The sequence below is a fragment of the Triticum urartu genome, chromosome 2 (assembly GCF_003073215.2).
Source record: "Triticum urartu cultivar G1812 chromosome 2, Tu2.1, whole genome shotgun sequence".
Taxonomy (NCBI): Eukaryota; Viridiplantae; Streptophyta; class Magnoliopsida; order Poales; family Poaceae; genus Triticum; species Triticum urartu.
In genome coordinates, this window is record NC_053023.1 from 51,632,099 (window position 1) to 51,647,813 (window position 15,715).

General features: G+C 45.5%; 1 protein-coding gene across 1 annotated transcript; it reads right to left on the minus strand.

Moving 5' to 3' along the window:
* Positions 1 to 4,399: 4,399 nt before the first annotated feature.
* On the minus strand, positions 4,400 to 15,431 carry LOC125535641. Its single transcript, XM_048698711.1, has 16 exons — positions 15,285 to 15,431; positions 14,096 to 14,862; positions 13,844 to 13,996; positions 13,513 to 13,758; positions 13,118 to 13,385; positions 12,648 to 12,996; positions 12,364 to 12,559; positions 12,179 to 12,277; positions 11,833 to 12,090; positions 11,669 to 11,744; positions 11,333 to 11,556; positions 9,443 to 9,542; positions 6,189 to 6,407; positions 5,898 to 6,105; positions 5,453 to 5,573; positions 4,400 to 5,331 (listed from the first exon to the last, which is right to left on the minus strand). The coding sequence occupies exons 2-9, from the start codon at positions 14,855 to 14,857 to the stop codon at positions 11,845 to 11,847; spliced, it is 2,319 nt and encodes a 772-aa protein (XP_048554668.1). The 5' UTR covers positions 14,858 to 14,862; positions 15,285 to 15,431; the 3' UTR covers positions 4,400 to 5,331; positions 5,453 to 5,573; positions 5,898 to 6,105; positions 6,189 to 6,407; positions 9,443 to 9,542; positions 11,333 to 11,556; positions 11,669 to 11,744; positions 11,833 to 11,844.
* Positions 15,432 to 15,715: the final 284 nt, after the last annotated feature.

Below are 15,715 nucleotides of genomic sequence, written 5' to 3' on the forward strand. Positions count from 1 at the left end.
AGTATGTTGCAATACATACAGATGCTGCGCGGAGGGAGAAATGGTGCAGAACTTCATACAAGGTGTCTGTGCTTGATGGAGGAGAAGAATTTGACTGCGAGTGTGGTCAGTTTGCACACATGGGGCTGCTGTGCAGCCATATACTGCAGGTGAAAAAATATATGTGATATTATTTGTTGCTAATTGTTAGCTGGTGAATTGTATCAAACAAGTAATTCCGATGTTCTATTCCATACTGCAGGTGCTTGACTTCATTCGTGTGACAGAAATACCAAAGAAGCATATTGTGAAAAGGTGGACAAGGGATGCAAGAGACATACTTCCAACACACCTGGTGCAGTACCAGAAGGACAATGCTCAAGAGAACCCATTTAGTTTCCGGCACTACAATATGTACATGCAAGCTATGGAGCTTGTCCGGATGGGGGACTCAAGTGTGGCAGCTTATAAACGTTTGACAGAACTGTTCAAAAATTGTGTATCAGAGATGAAGCCATTCACAGAAATACGGGATGGGTTGGGGTTGGAAGACAGGTTAGCTGGCAGCATGAGGGTTGTGAACATGGTACAATCAGATGGCGATTTGTGCGAGGGTGTGGATGGTTCACATATGAACTACCAAGATGCTGGCAGCAATTCAGCTAATGAGTCCGGTAATCGGATGCAGAACTTGTTAGCACCAGCCAGGCGGAAGCAGGTGGGCAGGCCGACAACAAGCAGGGAGAAGGCCCCATATGAAGGTTTAAGTAAGCGCACAAGGTTTTGCGGTATTTGCAGGTAGCAAGGCCACAAATGCACCACCTGCCCGGAACGCGGGGATGTACCAAAACAGCCAGGGAAGCCAGCGATATGCAAGAACTGTGGAGTCGAAGGTCATCGCAGGAACAACTGTCAGAAGGTTGCAGAACTGAGGCTGAGGTAATTTGTATGCGGCCTGTGTGGTGAGAGCTTTGATAAGAAATACATTACTTTACAATGCATGCAGTCTGTAAAGTCTGGGTGTAAACCAGTGTTTGTTTTCGAATCCATGTAACATAATTTGGTATGTCTGTTTGGAATGCGTAGACTGAATTTTCTGAAAATGTACTGAAGGTTGTCAGTTACCTATGAGAATGGACTCATGTTTGTTTCAGAGAGGCTCCCCTTAGAATGCAGACGTCTGCTATACATGTGTGATGTTTATGGTTGCTGCCCAAGCTGGATTTCCTTGGACGGCCAATTGAAAATCAACCAGAATGTATTTTTGTGTCCATGCCATGTGTAAGCCAACCTGACCTTGCCCATGCTGACCGAGGGACAACAGTAAATGTAGTGGACACATGTCGTGCCTAACGCTGAAGCCAGCCGGGTGGGCTTCCACTTCGAAATTCAAACCTTGTGGGCGGGATGTGGGCATCCGCGGCGTACAAATGGGCGAGGGGGGCTAGCTCTTGGAGCACCTCATAGCCATTCACATTTTAAAGAGACCTGATGGGAGCTTCATCAGTTTCTCGTCCTGCCTCGTCGTTCACAGTTACTGAAGACTGCTCAAAGGGTTGCAATGGATCGATCCAGGTACATTCTCTTTTGCTTCCCCTGCCTTGAATCAAGCGTGATGGTGGGAGTAGTACTCACGAAAATGTGTTTACATTGCAGGTGGCTGCTGCATCAAAACCATCCGTTAACCAGGGAGATGGTGATCTAGATGTGATTAGCGATAACTCAGGCATCTCCACGGTGTCTGTGCAGGTGCGCATAGTGAACCAGATATTCGCATAGGGAGTATCTAGCTCGCATGCATAGTTAATGAATTCTTATTTGCGCGGGATAGCGGCGTGGACGAAGTACCAGTTCAAGATGAAGCAGGGGAGCTGATCCTGAACCAGAAGATTGAAGAGGGTGTGGCAGCAGAGGAAGGGTTCGGAGAGCACGACCCTGCTGCTAATCAAATGCAGTCTGCCCTAAAAGAACCCATGAAAGTCAACTTAGCAGAGGTTGGAGATGTGGAGGAGAGTAATCGGCGTATCACCAAACGTGCTAGAATCAACCCTGTATCTGCAGTGTAGACCGCATGTTGTTCATCCAGATTAGGCAAAGACGCCTTTGCCGTGCTGATGGTGTATCTACCGACTAAGTACTGTGGTCCTCTTAAGTGTGTTTGTAGCTTCCTTCCTGGTTGATGCGTGGAGTAGTAAACTAAGTAGTATGGCTTGCAGCAGTGGATCTAGTTGTATGCGTTACTACTAATTAATGTGTGTCAATGTGGCTCATCTCTATTGCATGATGCTAACTGTGTTTTGGATGGGCATGCATGCCTGGTGTCATTGGATAGGCCATGATTGATTAAATTAGTGCATCCGACCCGTGCGGTGGTCCATAGTAGCCATGGAGATGGTGATTACCACGGTGCATGGATTGGTTAAGCATTAAAAAATGCATTGTGCACGGGTGCTTGCATATGCATGCATTTGTCCTTACTTGGGGTTGGCTCGGGAGAAAGGTCAACAGGAGTGGTGAGGGCAGTGGAAAACATCCTCTGTCCTTGTCATGTTGCATTTTTCGAGCTGGACCCCCCACTTAGGAAGTTTCTTTATATAGGGGTACGTGCAGTGTGGGTGCTGGTCCTAAAATACAAGCAGTATGCAATAAAGCGTGAACCCGCGGATGTTTGCAAAAAGTACGGCCAGCATGGCATGGAGATTGACATGATTGATGCATGCAAAGTGGAACGGCGATGTATGTAGTTCACCTCATTAATCAGTTGGGTGAACGATCACTAGTAGAAACATGTTCTGTCGCTCAGACGGGGTGGCGCGTGGATATTTCCCGCCTCTCGATTCTAAAATGTGTCGTGCTGGGAGGGTTCCAAGCTGTACCTAATAAAAAACCACCTCCGACGAGCAGTAGATAAAGAGTGGGGGATGGGTAGCTGGAACAGTGGAGGCAGAGTGTGCTGGTTTTCACCCCACCCCACGGGCCGCCCCCTGCTCATTTCCACTAGCGAGCACTGTGAGCCTCTGTTCTAGATTTGGATGGTAGCAAGCAGAAAGGGGAAAGACCAGATCTGACCTGATCTCCGGTGGACAGCTAAAGCAACCGCTGCCTTTCTGGTAAGCTTGTACCCGCCTGGCTCTTTCTTCCTCATACTCTGCCGTCGGCCGTGCTCCGGCCATTATTTTCCTCTTGGCATCGGTTCTAACTTCCTTGCTTACTCCGTTGTGATCCGTCCCCTTATTTTGGTAGCTAATCTACGTGATTGTCTTGCTCCAGTTGACCTTTTCGGCGCGTACAGCGAGTAGATAATCTAGGGGCCTTCCTGTACGGCCTTGGTTCTTAATCTAATGCTAGTAGTGCTATCCAAATGGCAGGAAGAACTAACACATCTGAATGTGTGATTGATCTTTGCAGGTCATCGGGTGACGATGGCCAGGCCTCCGAGATCGCCGAAACAACGAAAATCTGGCAGCCACAGCCGCAGCCGCGGCTGCCCAAAGAAGAGGAGCCGGCAGTGTGGTAGCGAGGAGATGGCCCTGGCCAATGCAAGGCGACACGAGCCAGCGCTTAGATCCATGTTCGTGACCGGCCCTTTCCTAGGGTTAGGTACCTTGTTTTACCATGCAATGGAGCCAACCGACATGGCCGGCTTGTTGACGAACAGATATGCTGGGTCTATAGATAGGGTTTTCACTGCTGACTTGATGGGTAGAGTTAACACTCGAACTAGGACATTGCGAATGCCAGATGGACAAGTTAGAACAATCACTGATGAAGATGCAGTTAGGATCTTAGGCGTACGTGGTCATGGGAGGATTGTGGAATTTGGCACACCCATGTATAGATCTACACTTGTTCAGAGAGTCAGGGGGATGCTAGGGTTGCGAGGTAGAGGAGGCTTAAAGGTCTCGGACCTAGAGTATGTCATTAGTAGGCTAAACCCATGCTTCATGAATGAGCAAGAGACCATAGCATTCACAGTTGCTTCGACTTTGCTAGCTGTGTCCACTTTGTTAGGCCCTAGACAGTTGGTTGCAGCAATACTAGAAGAGATATTGCCCATTGTCCAAGACCCATGGGCTATAGGGAAGTACAACATTGCACGGTACTCAGTCGACCTCGTGATGATATCTGCCGAAAAGTACCAAGCAAACGTAGCAACTGGAGCTAAGGTGGCTATCATAGGCGGGCATTCACTTTTTCTACAGGCAAGTCATGTGATTTGGTAGCACATTGGTTAAATCTATTATTGAAAAATTATGTGCGCTAACACTGGAGTCTCCCTCTTTCATTTGCAGTACGTACAACTGGACTGGGTGGATTATGGGCCAGCAAGCCTACGATCGAATCTCCTGCCAAGAATTTGTGCTTACTCTTATCCACTAGTGAGGAGATTAATCCAGCTAGAGAGGGAGAACCCAGGATATTACCCGGTAATTACACTATTATTTTGATGAGAGACACAATCATACAATGATGAAAATGATGAAAATGTAAATGTGTTTTACAGACCAGGCCAGAAGGATACATGCTGCAGCAAGTATGGATGTGGCACCCTCTAATGGCAGCTACAACTAATTCGGTAAAACAGAGCAAACTTGAAGTATTGTCGATGTCATGATGCTTTAGTGTCTGCTTACTAATAATCTTCATTGGCAAACTTTCAGCTCTTTGCAGCAAACAATGGAAATGCAGGAGTGGGAGCACATAATGGCGATCCAAGCTTGGACAGTGCCAACATGGACACAGGAGGTGCCGAAGAAGGAGCAGCCGAAGGGGAAGACAACTTGAGTGGTCAGAACCAGACCATGGCCACACTGACAGGCGTTGCACAGACTGACGCTGAAGAACATATATCAAATGATATGCAGCTTGCTATAAGGAATCAAGGTTTTGTTGTTGAGGAGCTTGGGAGCGATTGTACCGAACCAACAGGTGGGCACTCAAGACAACCATAACATTGATGCATTATGCTATGGATGAGCAAGAGAATCTGAAATGTTAGTTTATTGATAATTGCATTTCAAAATTTGCAGTTCCAGTGTATGACTCGTATGACGAGGCAGATGTAATTAATAATGAAGGTGTCACTGGTCAACCTGGCTTGCTGGCTATTATCAGCGCTGAAAATGGCCACATGAAGAACACCAATTCAACTGCTCAGTCAGAGGATGAAATGAGCTTTGAAGGGTCCAGGTCCCGGAGCCAGGAAAATGGTATGTTTCGGACAAACTTCAACTACAAATTGCACTAGTTGTTCTTCACCCCGTTGCACGGAACATGTGATTGTGATTGCTGTTCAAATAACTTTTGTCCTTTGTGTACTATGTGCAGAATGTGATGGATACGATTCAGCATCTGAAAATGAAGAAGAGGTTAATCAAGTTGCAGCCGATTTGCAAGGTGGGTGCGACAAGTTAACATTTGGATCGGCAAAATCTGTTTGGTGGTACCATTGTACATAGCACTCACTACTTACCGATGTGTTGCAGGTAGAGAAACGCAAGCCGTTAGGGATCGAGAGCAGCCAGTTGTAATCAATGAAAGTGGTTATGAAGCCAGAAGGCAGAGCCGCATCCGGCAAATTGATGCAGAGGATCCTGGCAAAAGTATATTAGAGGAAGATAGCGAATTTGAATCATCAGATAGCGAAGACGATATGAAGACTCATTATGAACACATAGGAAGGAACCACGCAAGAGTTCTGCAGCGTGAAGGTGAGTTCAAGCATCTAGGATTCAGAAATGAATGCATGTGCTGTGTATGTATGCTTTGTATGACTAACAAAAAATGTATTTAAACAATGCAGAAAGTCAAGCTGGGAAACTAGGTCTTCCGCGTCCACCTGTCATTAGCATACCAGGTAAGGGTGCGACGTAAAGGATAAAATGAGTTTGTTTCATCATGCCCCATTTGTGACCCACCATGCTTAATAGAGATTGTGATGGCATTGGACAGAGCTGGCAGCACGGACAGATGATTCACCGCGCTTGCGGATCGCCGGACAAAGCACGGTAGCACTACCGGTAGAGTCCAGTGTCCCAGCTCTTCAATTTGCACCGCCAATAGATTCCAGAGTGCCGTCGGTTCAGTTTGCACACCCACTAGAGCCCAGTGTCCCAGAGCTTCATTCTGCAGGTTGGTGCAGCAAATATATCAGTCAGTTGTATATGAGCAGCAAAGATATCAGCAAACAAATCATTTTGCACACCCACCAGCTCTTCAGTTTGTACTGGGCTAACACGTGGAATGTGTTTTGTATTGCAGGTCAAGCTATAGACGGTGGAGCTGAACCAACCAGGCTACATTCTGATTCACCGATGACACCAGCAAATGCAGTGGTCGATAGTGGCGTTCCAGATTCGGCGGAGTATGTGGTGGATCCAAAACAAAGGGCAGACGACAACTTGCATGCTGGCCTCATAAGCAGGTTCCTGCAAGCATCAGCAGACATTGAAGGTTAGCACCGCTGAATGACCATGTAAAAAGTTCTTTCACATGAACACAGGAATGGATTTGTGGATGGTTGACATAAATGAAAATGTTTGATTTTGCAGCTGAAGCTATTTTGATGGGTATGGGGGTGCGCAACATGATGAATGTCGTGCTCATAGAAAGTGCCCAAGAAGAGATTGCAATAGGGCAAGTAGACATCGGGCCATTATCTTCGGGGTCGGAAAGTATGGGGGCTCATGATGACATGCTTGGAAGATACCATGGCAGCCTCATAGAAAATGATCATGTTGAACCGATGATAATGTCACCTGATGGCCTATTTGCTTCATCAGTACAGAATTTGTAGGACGCGAACGGTCAGTTTAGAAATAATGATCATTGCGGCAACCAGTAGACAAATATGTGGAAACAGACCTAACGCATGATCTTGTTGCAGAGATGGAGGTTCCATTCATTGACTTAGTTATGAGTGTTCCAGTATCACATAATGAGGTTGATGGTGAGGCTCCTGGTATGTGAGAGTGGTGCGAAAAAATGTAATCTATGTACAAAGGTAAACATACATCTAACCATATTGCATGTCTTGCAGTGGTGTTCATTGACTTAACCATAAGCACTCCAGATAGAGAGGTTGAGACAGGGCCCGAGCTAAATGGTATGCGTTTGTACAAATAGTCATGAAACCAGTGTGTACCTTACAACTTGTAAAAATGATGATATTGTTTTGGCAGAGAATACTTCAAGAGTGGATTCTGTTAAAGCAGAAGATAATTCAGGCAACACTGAGTGTGACCGAGCATACCCGGGAGGCCATCGAGAGATGATGCTAGCTTTGCCAACAGCAGGTGAGCCCCCTTGTTTTCTGCTAATGTTCGTACCAAAAGTGTGCATGATGTTACGTGATAATGTTGTTTACTTCTTGTCCATAGTGAGTGAGGTCAGAGCAGACGTGGCGGCACTAGTGAGCAATACAGCTAGGCAAGGAAACACGGGGAACACACATTGCATGAAGTTTCAGACGACAATAGATGGTAAGTGTTTTGCATGAGATAATGTATGCAACTAAATTGGGGACAGTGTTCATGAACCAGTTGGTGGGAGATTTGATTTACAAATTTGTAGGGATGGCATTTGTTGGATCATCGCCACCACATGAATACCATCCAATGGCAGCAACAACGGTGATTGAACCTGTGCCGGCTGGGACCAATGAAGCAGGTGTTGTTGCTGCTGGTGTACATATTGGCCAGGGGGCGTAGATTCAGAATTTCAAATTGTCATGTTTTTCCATTATACATGGCAGGTAGAGGACCAGAAGGAATCCGAAGGCGACATAAGCGGAGCGCAAACAGAGGGAGCCAGCAGTGCCGACAAAGGAGACGTATCAAGAGATCAGGCAGGCAGTCATCCTCGACACGAAGTTCAGATCAAAACGATGGGAGTGGTAACGACTCAGACCAAAATGGGTTGATGGAACAGCCAGGGAATGGTGATCATGTCCAAGGTTCGTAGACAAATCAAATCTAATCTTATTTCAAGTAAATCAAATTAACACTAGACTGACTAACTATACTGCTTGAACTTGTAGCAACGCGACAAACTGAAACGATGACAGCTCGAGGAGATGTTTTAATAGCACAACCCGGGAATGATGAGCGTCGTCAAGGTTTGTAAAAAAAATTAAAACTCAACTTATACCAACTAAGTCACATTAGCAGAGGGCTAACTAGAATATAATGCTTGCTCTTCCAGCAACAGGGCAAACTAAAACGGTAACAACTCGAGGAGGTGTCCTTTGAATCAGCACGGGATATGTCTTTCCAGAGATTACAAGTGAGTGAAAAACATTCCCTAATGATGAAGAACTGTTGAGTAATGCGATGACAGGCATTGATCTTGTATTTGCATTGATAGTCAAGGCAGCCGGAGAAGGTTCTGGAGCAGGGGCTACTTCTGTAGGTGGTGGGTATGACTTGAATCCACCTATTGGCAGATCTGGGCATCATGAAGGTGATTAAAAATCCCAACCTTAATAAGCTGATGAATCCTGCTCAGTTCTCTTATTATAGTGCGTGGATTTGCAGAACCGGACCAAGCAGAACCAGTGACAACTGGTGTAGGTGTACTTCAGCGAATTGCAGGACATAACTTCACGGGGAATACAAGTGAGTGGGAAACAAAACCCAACCTGTAACCACAACTCAATAAAACGGTCTCATGCCATATATTATTCGCGCCATCTATATGTACTTGCAGTCAGAGATGTTGGAGAAACATCGGCAGCAGGGACTACTGGTCTGCATGGGAAGCATGCTCAAAACGAACATGCAGCGACGAATGATGGATAGACAGGTTTGTTACCAGTGATATAAAATACATATCTATAGGTGAATCTGTACGAGGGAACATAACTACATCTAATTTTGTAATGGTGTTGTCTGGTGCAGTGAATGCTGGCGTAGAGAGGGGGTAGGAGTCGTCTCAGGGCGAATGAATAGCAACCTGAGGTTGCGTGTTGGCATGGTGAGGACCATAGTGAAAATGGAAATGGATAACAAGGGAGACGTGTTCCCCGGTAAAGCTGGTCTGAAGCATGAGGAACCCCTTACAAAGAATGTTGTGGAATTCTGGGACAAAATGTGCATTAGGAGCTCAAGGAATCGCAACCGGTAAGTTAATTTCCTAATCGAGTAGATCACATGTAAAAACTTGGGTATGTTGTTTTGCACGGCTGTTGAATTGTGTGTTTCGAACTTGCAGGAAATGGTACAAACACCTGTTGCCTTACCTGATAGTGATGTCAGGTGAGGACTTTGTGAATGAGTTTGGCCCAGAGGGACACCTGACAACAGTCGGTTGGTCAGCTGTGTCAAGGATGCTGGTGTACAAGGACGGACAAATGTATGGTGATTGGGAGATCAGGTGGCGACACATATTTGACTTGCGATTTGTGGTGAGTGTGTACTTACATGTCATAAACCATGGCCTGAATTTGAAACACATGGATACTTACTTGTTGTCCCTTTGCGTAGCTCGCTCTTATGTACAGGTCTTATGATTTGGACTTCGAATTCATGAATACAATGATGAGCTATGAGGCGCTCGGGCATCGACTGCAATGGACAAAGAAGGTAGCCCGTCAACAAATATACTAGCATGAGCTTATATGAACGTTGCTGATATTATCAAATGTGACAGATTGAACAAGAATATATGTTCTTCTGTTTGCTATGCAGCTCATGCTCCCAGTCCCAATGATGGAAAGTTGGTCACTATATGTTGTGGATGTCAAAGAGAGGACATTGTTGGTCATGGACCCATGTGAGACTTCAGAGCCAATTGAGGAGATGCAGTACAAGCATGAAGACAATGCAAACTTCATCCTAGCGGGACTTAGGCGTTGCATACATGAGAACATCGCTGGGTGGTATGTGCCGGCTCAGGGCTGGACGATCAACTACAACGTTGGCATGCATGAAAGCTGCGAGATGTATGATGGATGACCACATGTTCGAATTGTCAAAAATATAAATTGTGCCACATACAAGTTCTAACTTATTTTCATGTGCTCGTGTACAAGCAGAGAGGATAGCTGGCTGCACATTATCAACTACAGCAGGGAGTACACTGGGCTATATCTTCAGACTCAGCTAACCCCGGTGAGCAGACGACCTTAACATTTATTCATCACTTGAAACAAATATGCGAGAATGTCTAAAAATGAGAAGTGCTAAATTGCAGGGGCGCCTAAACTACCTGCGACAATCCATAGCATATGAAGTTATCTCAATGAGGGGCAATGTGGGTGAGCTGCCAGACTTCATGGTTGAGGAGGTGCTGCCATTCTAAATGCTACTGGATGGCAGCATCCTTTTGGAACGCAAATCTTCGAGACGGTCAGAGAAGTGTTTGCGTATAGGTGGATCTGGGGATGTTAGTTGCCACCCCACAAATTTGTGGTGTGCCAACGGTTCCTAGATTTCACGGGCGATACAAAACTGAAGACAGAATGGCGCCGAAGAAGGGATGCAATTTAGCTTCCACACCCCATTCAACATGAGGGAGAGGGGGGTTTAAGAGATTGTTATCACTACCTGGCTGCCACGTCTAAGTTTATTACCAGCTAAGTTTGAACTAGACTTGTATGCTGGTCAGTTATGTAATATCTGGGGTGTGTGTCTCCGTTGGCTATGTAAGACATATGGACACCAAGTATTTGAGAATGCTAGACATAGTTGGTATCAGTTTAGTAATGTTAGTGAGATGGTTAACTTGACGTGCATTGTTGTGCTGATTAAGGAAAACGTTTGCTCTAGTATTGCATTGGCATAAGGTAAGATATATGTGGCTATGGCATAGGGTGAGGCATTCCAACCTTAGGCTCACTTGAAGCTCCAAACCGTAACACCATGTGCAGATGAATGGCGGGGCACACTGACGAAAATATATGTGATGATCCTAGCACATGAAAGAAACACACCAACAAACATGAATATTGCACTATGCCTAAGTTGTTGGGTGGGAAAATGTAGAAGAAATGTTTGGTTGCAACATGGTGCCCAGGTTAGGGAATGGTTCCAACGTGACTTAAGGAATTACATTGAATTGTTGCCTGGTTTTCCAAGTTGGCCTTAAGGGTCCTGCGAGGGAGAGTTGATTGTTTGAGGGGCAGTTACAAAACAATGAGGTTGGTTTGGCACAAAATTGACTTGTGTAATTACATTGGCACGGCTCATTTAGATAAATTGGTAGTATATCCACATTGGAAAAATGGGTAAATTGCGTAGAAAATTAAAGCATGCATATTGCACTTTCACCATCGAACAATCCACTTCAGAAATACAACATGGTTTAGGTGCTTGACTACGACATAATAACTATAACAACTGATTGGAAACATCACCTTGGATCACACACCGGATGTGGGGGCTTAAGTTGTAAGACACTTATTATCAAGTGGCTAGATTGAAAGACACATAAATATAGAAGGGTGACTCATTCTGATTCAAATATGGAGTCTGACAGTGCAAGGAGGCGCCACAGAGTGTCGCGTGCGTGGGAAGAGAAATTGCCCTGCAACTTCATGCACTCGTAAAGCGTTTCCCGCTTTGTCTTTGATATGGTGTGCTGCAAAAGATGATATTCAGAAATTGTAGTGAGCATATTGATGTTGGCAGAAAAATCAGTCTACACAGGGCACACCAGTAGCTTTCATGTGAGACATGGCTGAGCGACAAACCTTGGTTAGCGGAAGCTTTAGCTTCTTGCCGTCGAAATGGGCGGTGATGTGAACAACGCAAGCACCTGTTTCATTTTTGGCACGGGACAAATCACAATTAGATAAGTAACAAGATCGTGGAGGTGGCGCTGAGTGAAAACAAGAAGGGTGGATGAAGAATGTACTTAGTGAAAATGCTATCGGCAAGAGCAGGGGAACTTGACATTCCATCTCTCTTTGTTGACGGGCCACCCAGCATAGTACTCATCTAAGCAATTGAACAGGGCATCGTGTAGCTTCCAAGCAATAATCTCGTCCCTCTCATGAGTGGTCAGGGGTCGGCTTTTCTTGTGGTACATCGGTTCGATAACAAACATCGTGCGGGTGACCATGTCCCAAAAAATTACAATCCATCCTTCGGGGCGTGGGACGGGCATGAAGAACTGAATAGAAGACAGGAAGCATAAGTCCAGCAGGAAATCAAACTGAAAAACAAACATGAATTCGGCGTTGCTAGTACACAACTCTTACCAGCTGAGCTGATATGATGTCATACTTAAGCGCATCCGCCCCTAATGGTTTCTGGATAGACATCGTATGGACATAATCATGATCTGACAATACCAGTGTCTGCATTTAGAACATATCCAGCATCAGTATAATAACAAATGAAAGCAAGGTGTTTTTACATGTGCACAGAAAATTGTATAGCTGACCGAGAACTCTGGTTCAAGTGGATGCCTCCATGTTAGATACGGCGAGTGTTTGTTTGCTTCCTGATCAGCCTGACAGTACCTTCTAATAATCACTAACATCAGCTCGTGGTCAATCGGCTCGTCTTGAACCAACTGCATTCTCATCGCTGCACCGGTTATTCGTAAGAACCTTGGGTTCTCATGCACAAGGAAGTTCCTGTGAGTTAAGAGAATATGAATGTGAACTGTCTCGACTGAAAGAAGTGAACATCATGTATCATAATGACTTAGTTTGATATAATCACCTAGATAGCTCTCCTGGTGGTGCCGTACTGAAGAACCCTTCCAACTGTTCAGACACATAGGGCTGAGGTGGGCACGGTACAACCCCCCTGATCCATGGGTCAGTTTGGAAACCAGCCCTAAAAACATATTTTCTTCCTGGAAGCACGACTGCCTTCTGTCCAAACACCGTTGTACTGCCATCGTTCGGAAGGTCAATAAACAGTTTGCTTACTGACTGTAGGGTCTGCCTTGCAAACAGAATAATCTGTTCTGTCATGGCTGCGACTGCTCCTTCATCATTGCGCGCCCGCTTGTTCTGCTGCTGTTCTCCCTGATCATCACCATCAGACCTGGGGCGAGACGTGGTACCTAAACAAAGGTGTGACATTTGTCATGAAAATGACTTAGCGGGGCATGTAAATGGCACTACATTGCACCATGTAAAACCAAAGAACAACATAGGGAGTTACAAAACAACAAACATGGAAACCTTTGCAAGCAGACATGTCGAGCCTAACGCCTGGGATTTTCGGGCCAATAGGAGTCTGAATTTCGACCCCTGGGCATGGCTGAATTGCTCTTGCTGGACAGTCAGTAAAACCTCGAGCAGCATAGCAAATGCACCTCTTGCTGATCGATGTCATCAGCTTGTCGACAAACTTAATCATGTCTGCCTGCACATTGACACGAGCAGTGTTGATTTCACGCTGGCATTTGGCATTCTGCTCCTTTAGTATGAAACTCAACTCGTCCTTGACCTGCAGCAGCATAAAAGAACGCCACCAGATACAAAATCAGAAATGCGTGACATGAATAGACACGTGTCCAACTAAGCACAAATCATAGAAGAATGTTGGAAAAACGCCCCGGTGTAGTAAATCATACCAAGCTAGGGTATCGGGTACGCATATGCTCTGCAAAATCAATTGGCCCGAGCGCTCGTAGAGGTGTCTGCACATCCATGAGGTTGACAGCTGCAGATGATGATGCATGCACTGAATCCTCCCTGTCATTGGTTGGGTTGCTGTGATGTTGATCCATATTACCACCTACTAGTTGCTTGTTGGAGCTTCTCTCAGTAGAATCTTGGATGTTGCAGCGTCCATAGCATATATCATGGCCCTGTCGAATCTGCCATGAAGACATGAGTGTCTTGTTAGGAATAAAAAAACATAAAAAATGTTGCCAGCCTCACTTGATAAGCTTCCATGGTTACCATGCATTTTTTGTATGATGCAGGGCCCTTCCCAATGTCGGTTGCCATGGTTATCATGTTTCTGATGCTGTTTTGGTCAAAGTCACTAATCCGAGGAAGGACATTATGCTTCTTGTTGAAAAGTCTCAGGTCAACGTTGTCGAGGAAGAAAATCTGTAAAGAAGTTGTTTACATGCCAAGCACGTGAATTAAATGATTCGCACGATTTTTCATTGCGCCTGAAAGTTAAAATTAGACCACTACTTGACAAACCTGCAAAAACAAGTGGCAACCAACCAGGTTGGTGTTCGGGTTGTTGGCCATCATGTCATTCTTAAGCCGCCTGACTCCCTCGAGCAAAAACTCCAGTACAAACTCACACCAGTTGAATTGTGCAATATTCTCCGTGTTTGCCAGCGCACCCCAGTAGTCTATCGTTCCATAATCATGTTTTGTTCTGGGTGCCAGCACATGCCCCATCACAAAAATGATGAATGCAATCTGGAAGCAATCCTTCTCTAGCTTGCTGGACGTCTCGGAAATGTCACGCAAAAGGAATTCCTCGGCAGCGCGTAGGCTATGCACTCCTGTCCTATCCATCCCTAGTGTGGTTTTAATAAATCTTACAGCTTCTGGCTTAATGAATCCATCACGCCCTTTAACATTCCGGTGTCCACATGGTATGCCGAACACCTTGTGTATGTCCTCCGCAAAAAACTTGAGAATCTTGGTTTCTGACAGAACAATTGCTCGACGCTCGACGCATACCTTGCTCATAGTCCAAGCACTGAACTTGAGGTTAAGCTTCTGGAGCATAGGCAGCTTTAACATTCCACCGAACCCAATTTCAGTAACAAGCCATCTCTTGTACTCATCGAATGTCTCGATTACTTCTACGGCTTTCCTAACTGAAATTCTAGAAGTTGGAGTAGGAGGCGGCTGTGCTTCAGTAGCAGGCAATAGCTGCTCATAATTGTTAGCTTCTCCAGCATCACCTAGGACTGCCACTCCATCACTACTACTAGTGTCAGACATGATGCCTACATATGAAATGTAATTGTGCTCAGAGCATATATAAGAATCATGAACTTTTTCGAAAAATCTGGAGGGTACAACTATGCTGAAATTGATTCAGACAATGGCATGGTTCTCGTTGCTGAAGATACAAACTTTTCTGAGATTAATACATGGTGAAGCACATGTGCCTGGTCCGCCTACAAACAGATCTCCAACTAAACTAGAAAATGCATGTTTTAAGAACCCACTAGGTGCAGCGCAATTACATGATGGTAAGCGGATCCGGAAAAACGAAACAACATATCCTATGGAGCTTGACCCATGCGACGGATCCAGATTTGGGGATCTTCCCATTTGAACTAATATGATGGACTAAACAGATGGATAGTCAAGGTGGGGGAGAGGGCAGGGGAGGGGGATGGATTTAAATAGATCGAACGCATACCTGCAAATCTTCCGAGGATACAGTGGGTTCGCCGTCGGCCAAAGTAGCCGCCGCAACTGCTCGGAAGCAGCAGGGAACCGGGGAGGCGATACAAACGAGGGGCGCTGGGTGGGTGCGCGTGGGCGGCTTGGTATACGGACTGGAGGTAGCTGCCGTAGCTAGTAGGTGGACTTTATTGCGTCCGCCAACCGTGCCGGTCGCAGGCCGCGCTAATTAAAAACACTGTTCACACACCTAATTGTATCAGAAACGTAAAATTGCTGGAAAAAAAAGATGAATGATTGATACTGCCGGGTAGTAGACCATACGTTTGCATAACAGAAAATAACTGACCATACATTCATTACTCCGTTCATGACATATTACACCGGGCTTAAACTAATAGCACATGGCACATCTCGCCTAAACAGCGCTTTGCATACTACGGGCAC

What these genes read in the sequence shown, in the direction of transcription:
- LOC125535641 (XM_048698711.1), bottom strand. Translation starts at nt 14,857, where the DNA reads ATGTCTGACACTAGTAGTAGTGATGGAGTGGCAGTCCTAGGTGATGCT. An exon ending in CATCATACAAAAAATGCATG is followed by an intron (nt 13,759 to 13,843) that starts GTAACCATGGAA and finishes TCTTCATGGCAG; the next exon opens with ATTCGACAGGGCCATGATAT. An exon ending in GTACCCGATACCCTAGCTTG is followed by an intron (nt 13,386 to 13,512) that starts GTATGATTTACT and finishes ATGCTGCTGCAG; the next exon opens with GTCAAGGACGAGTTGAGTTT.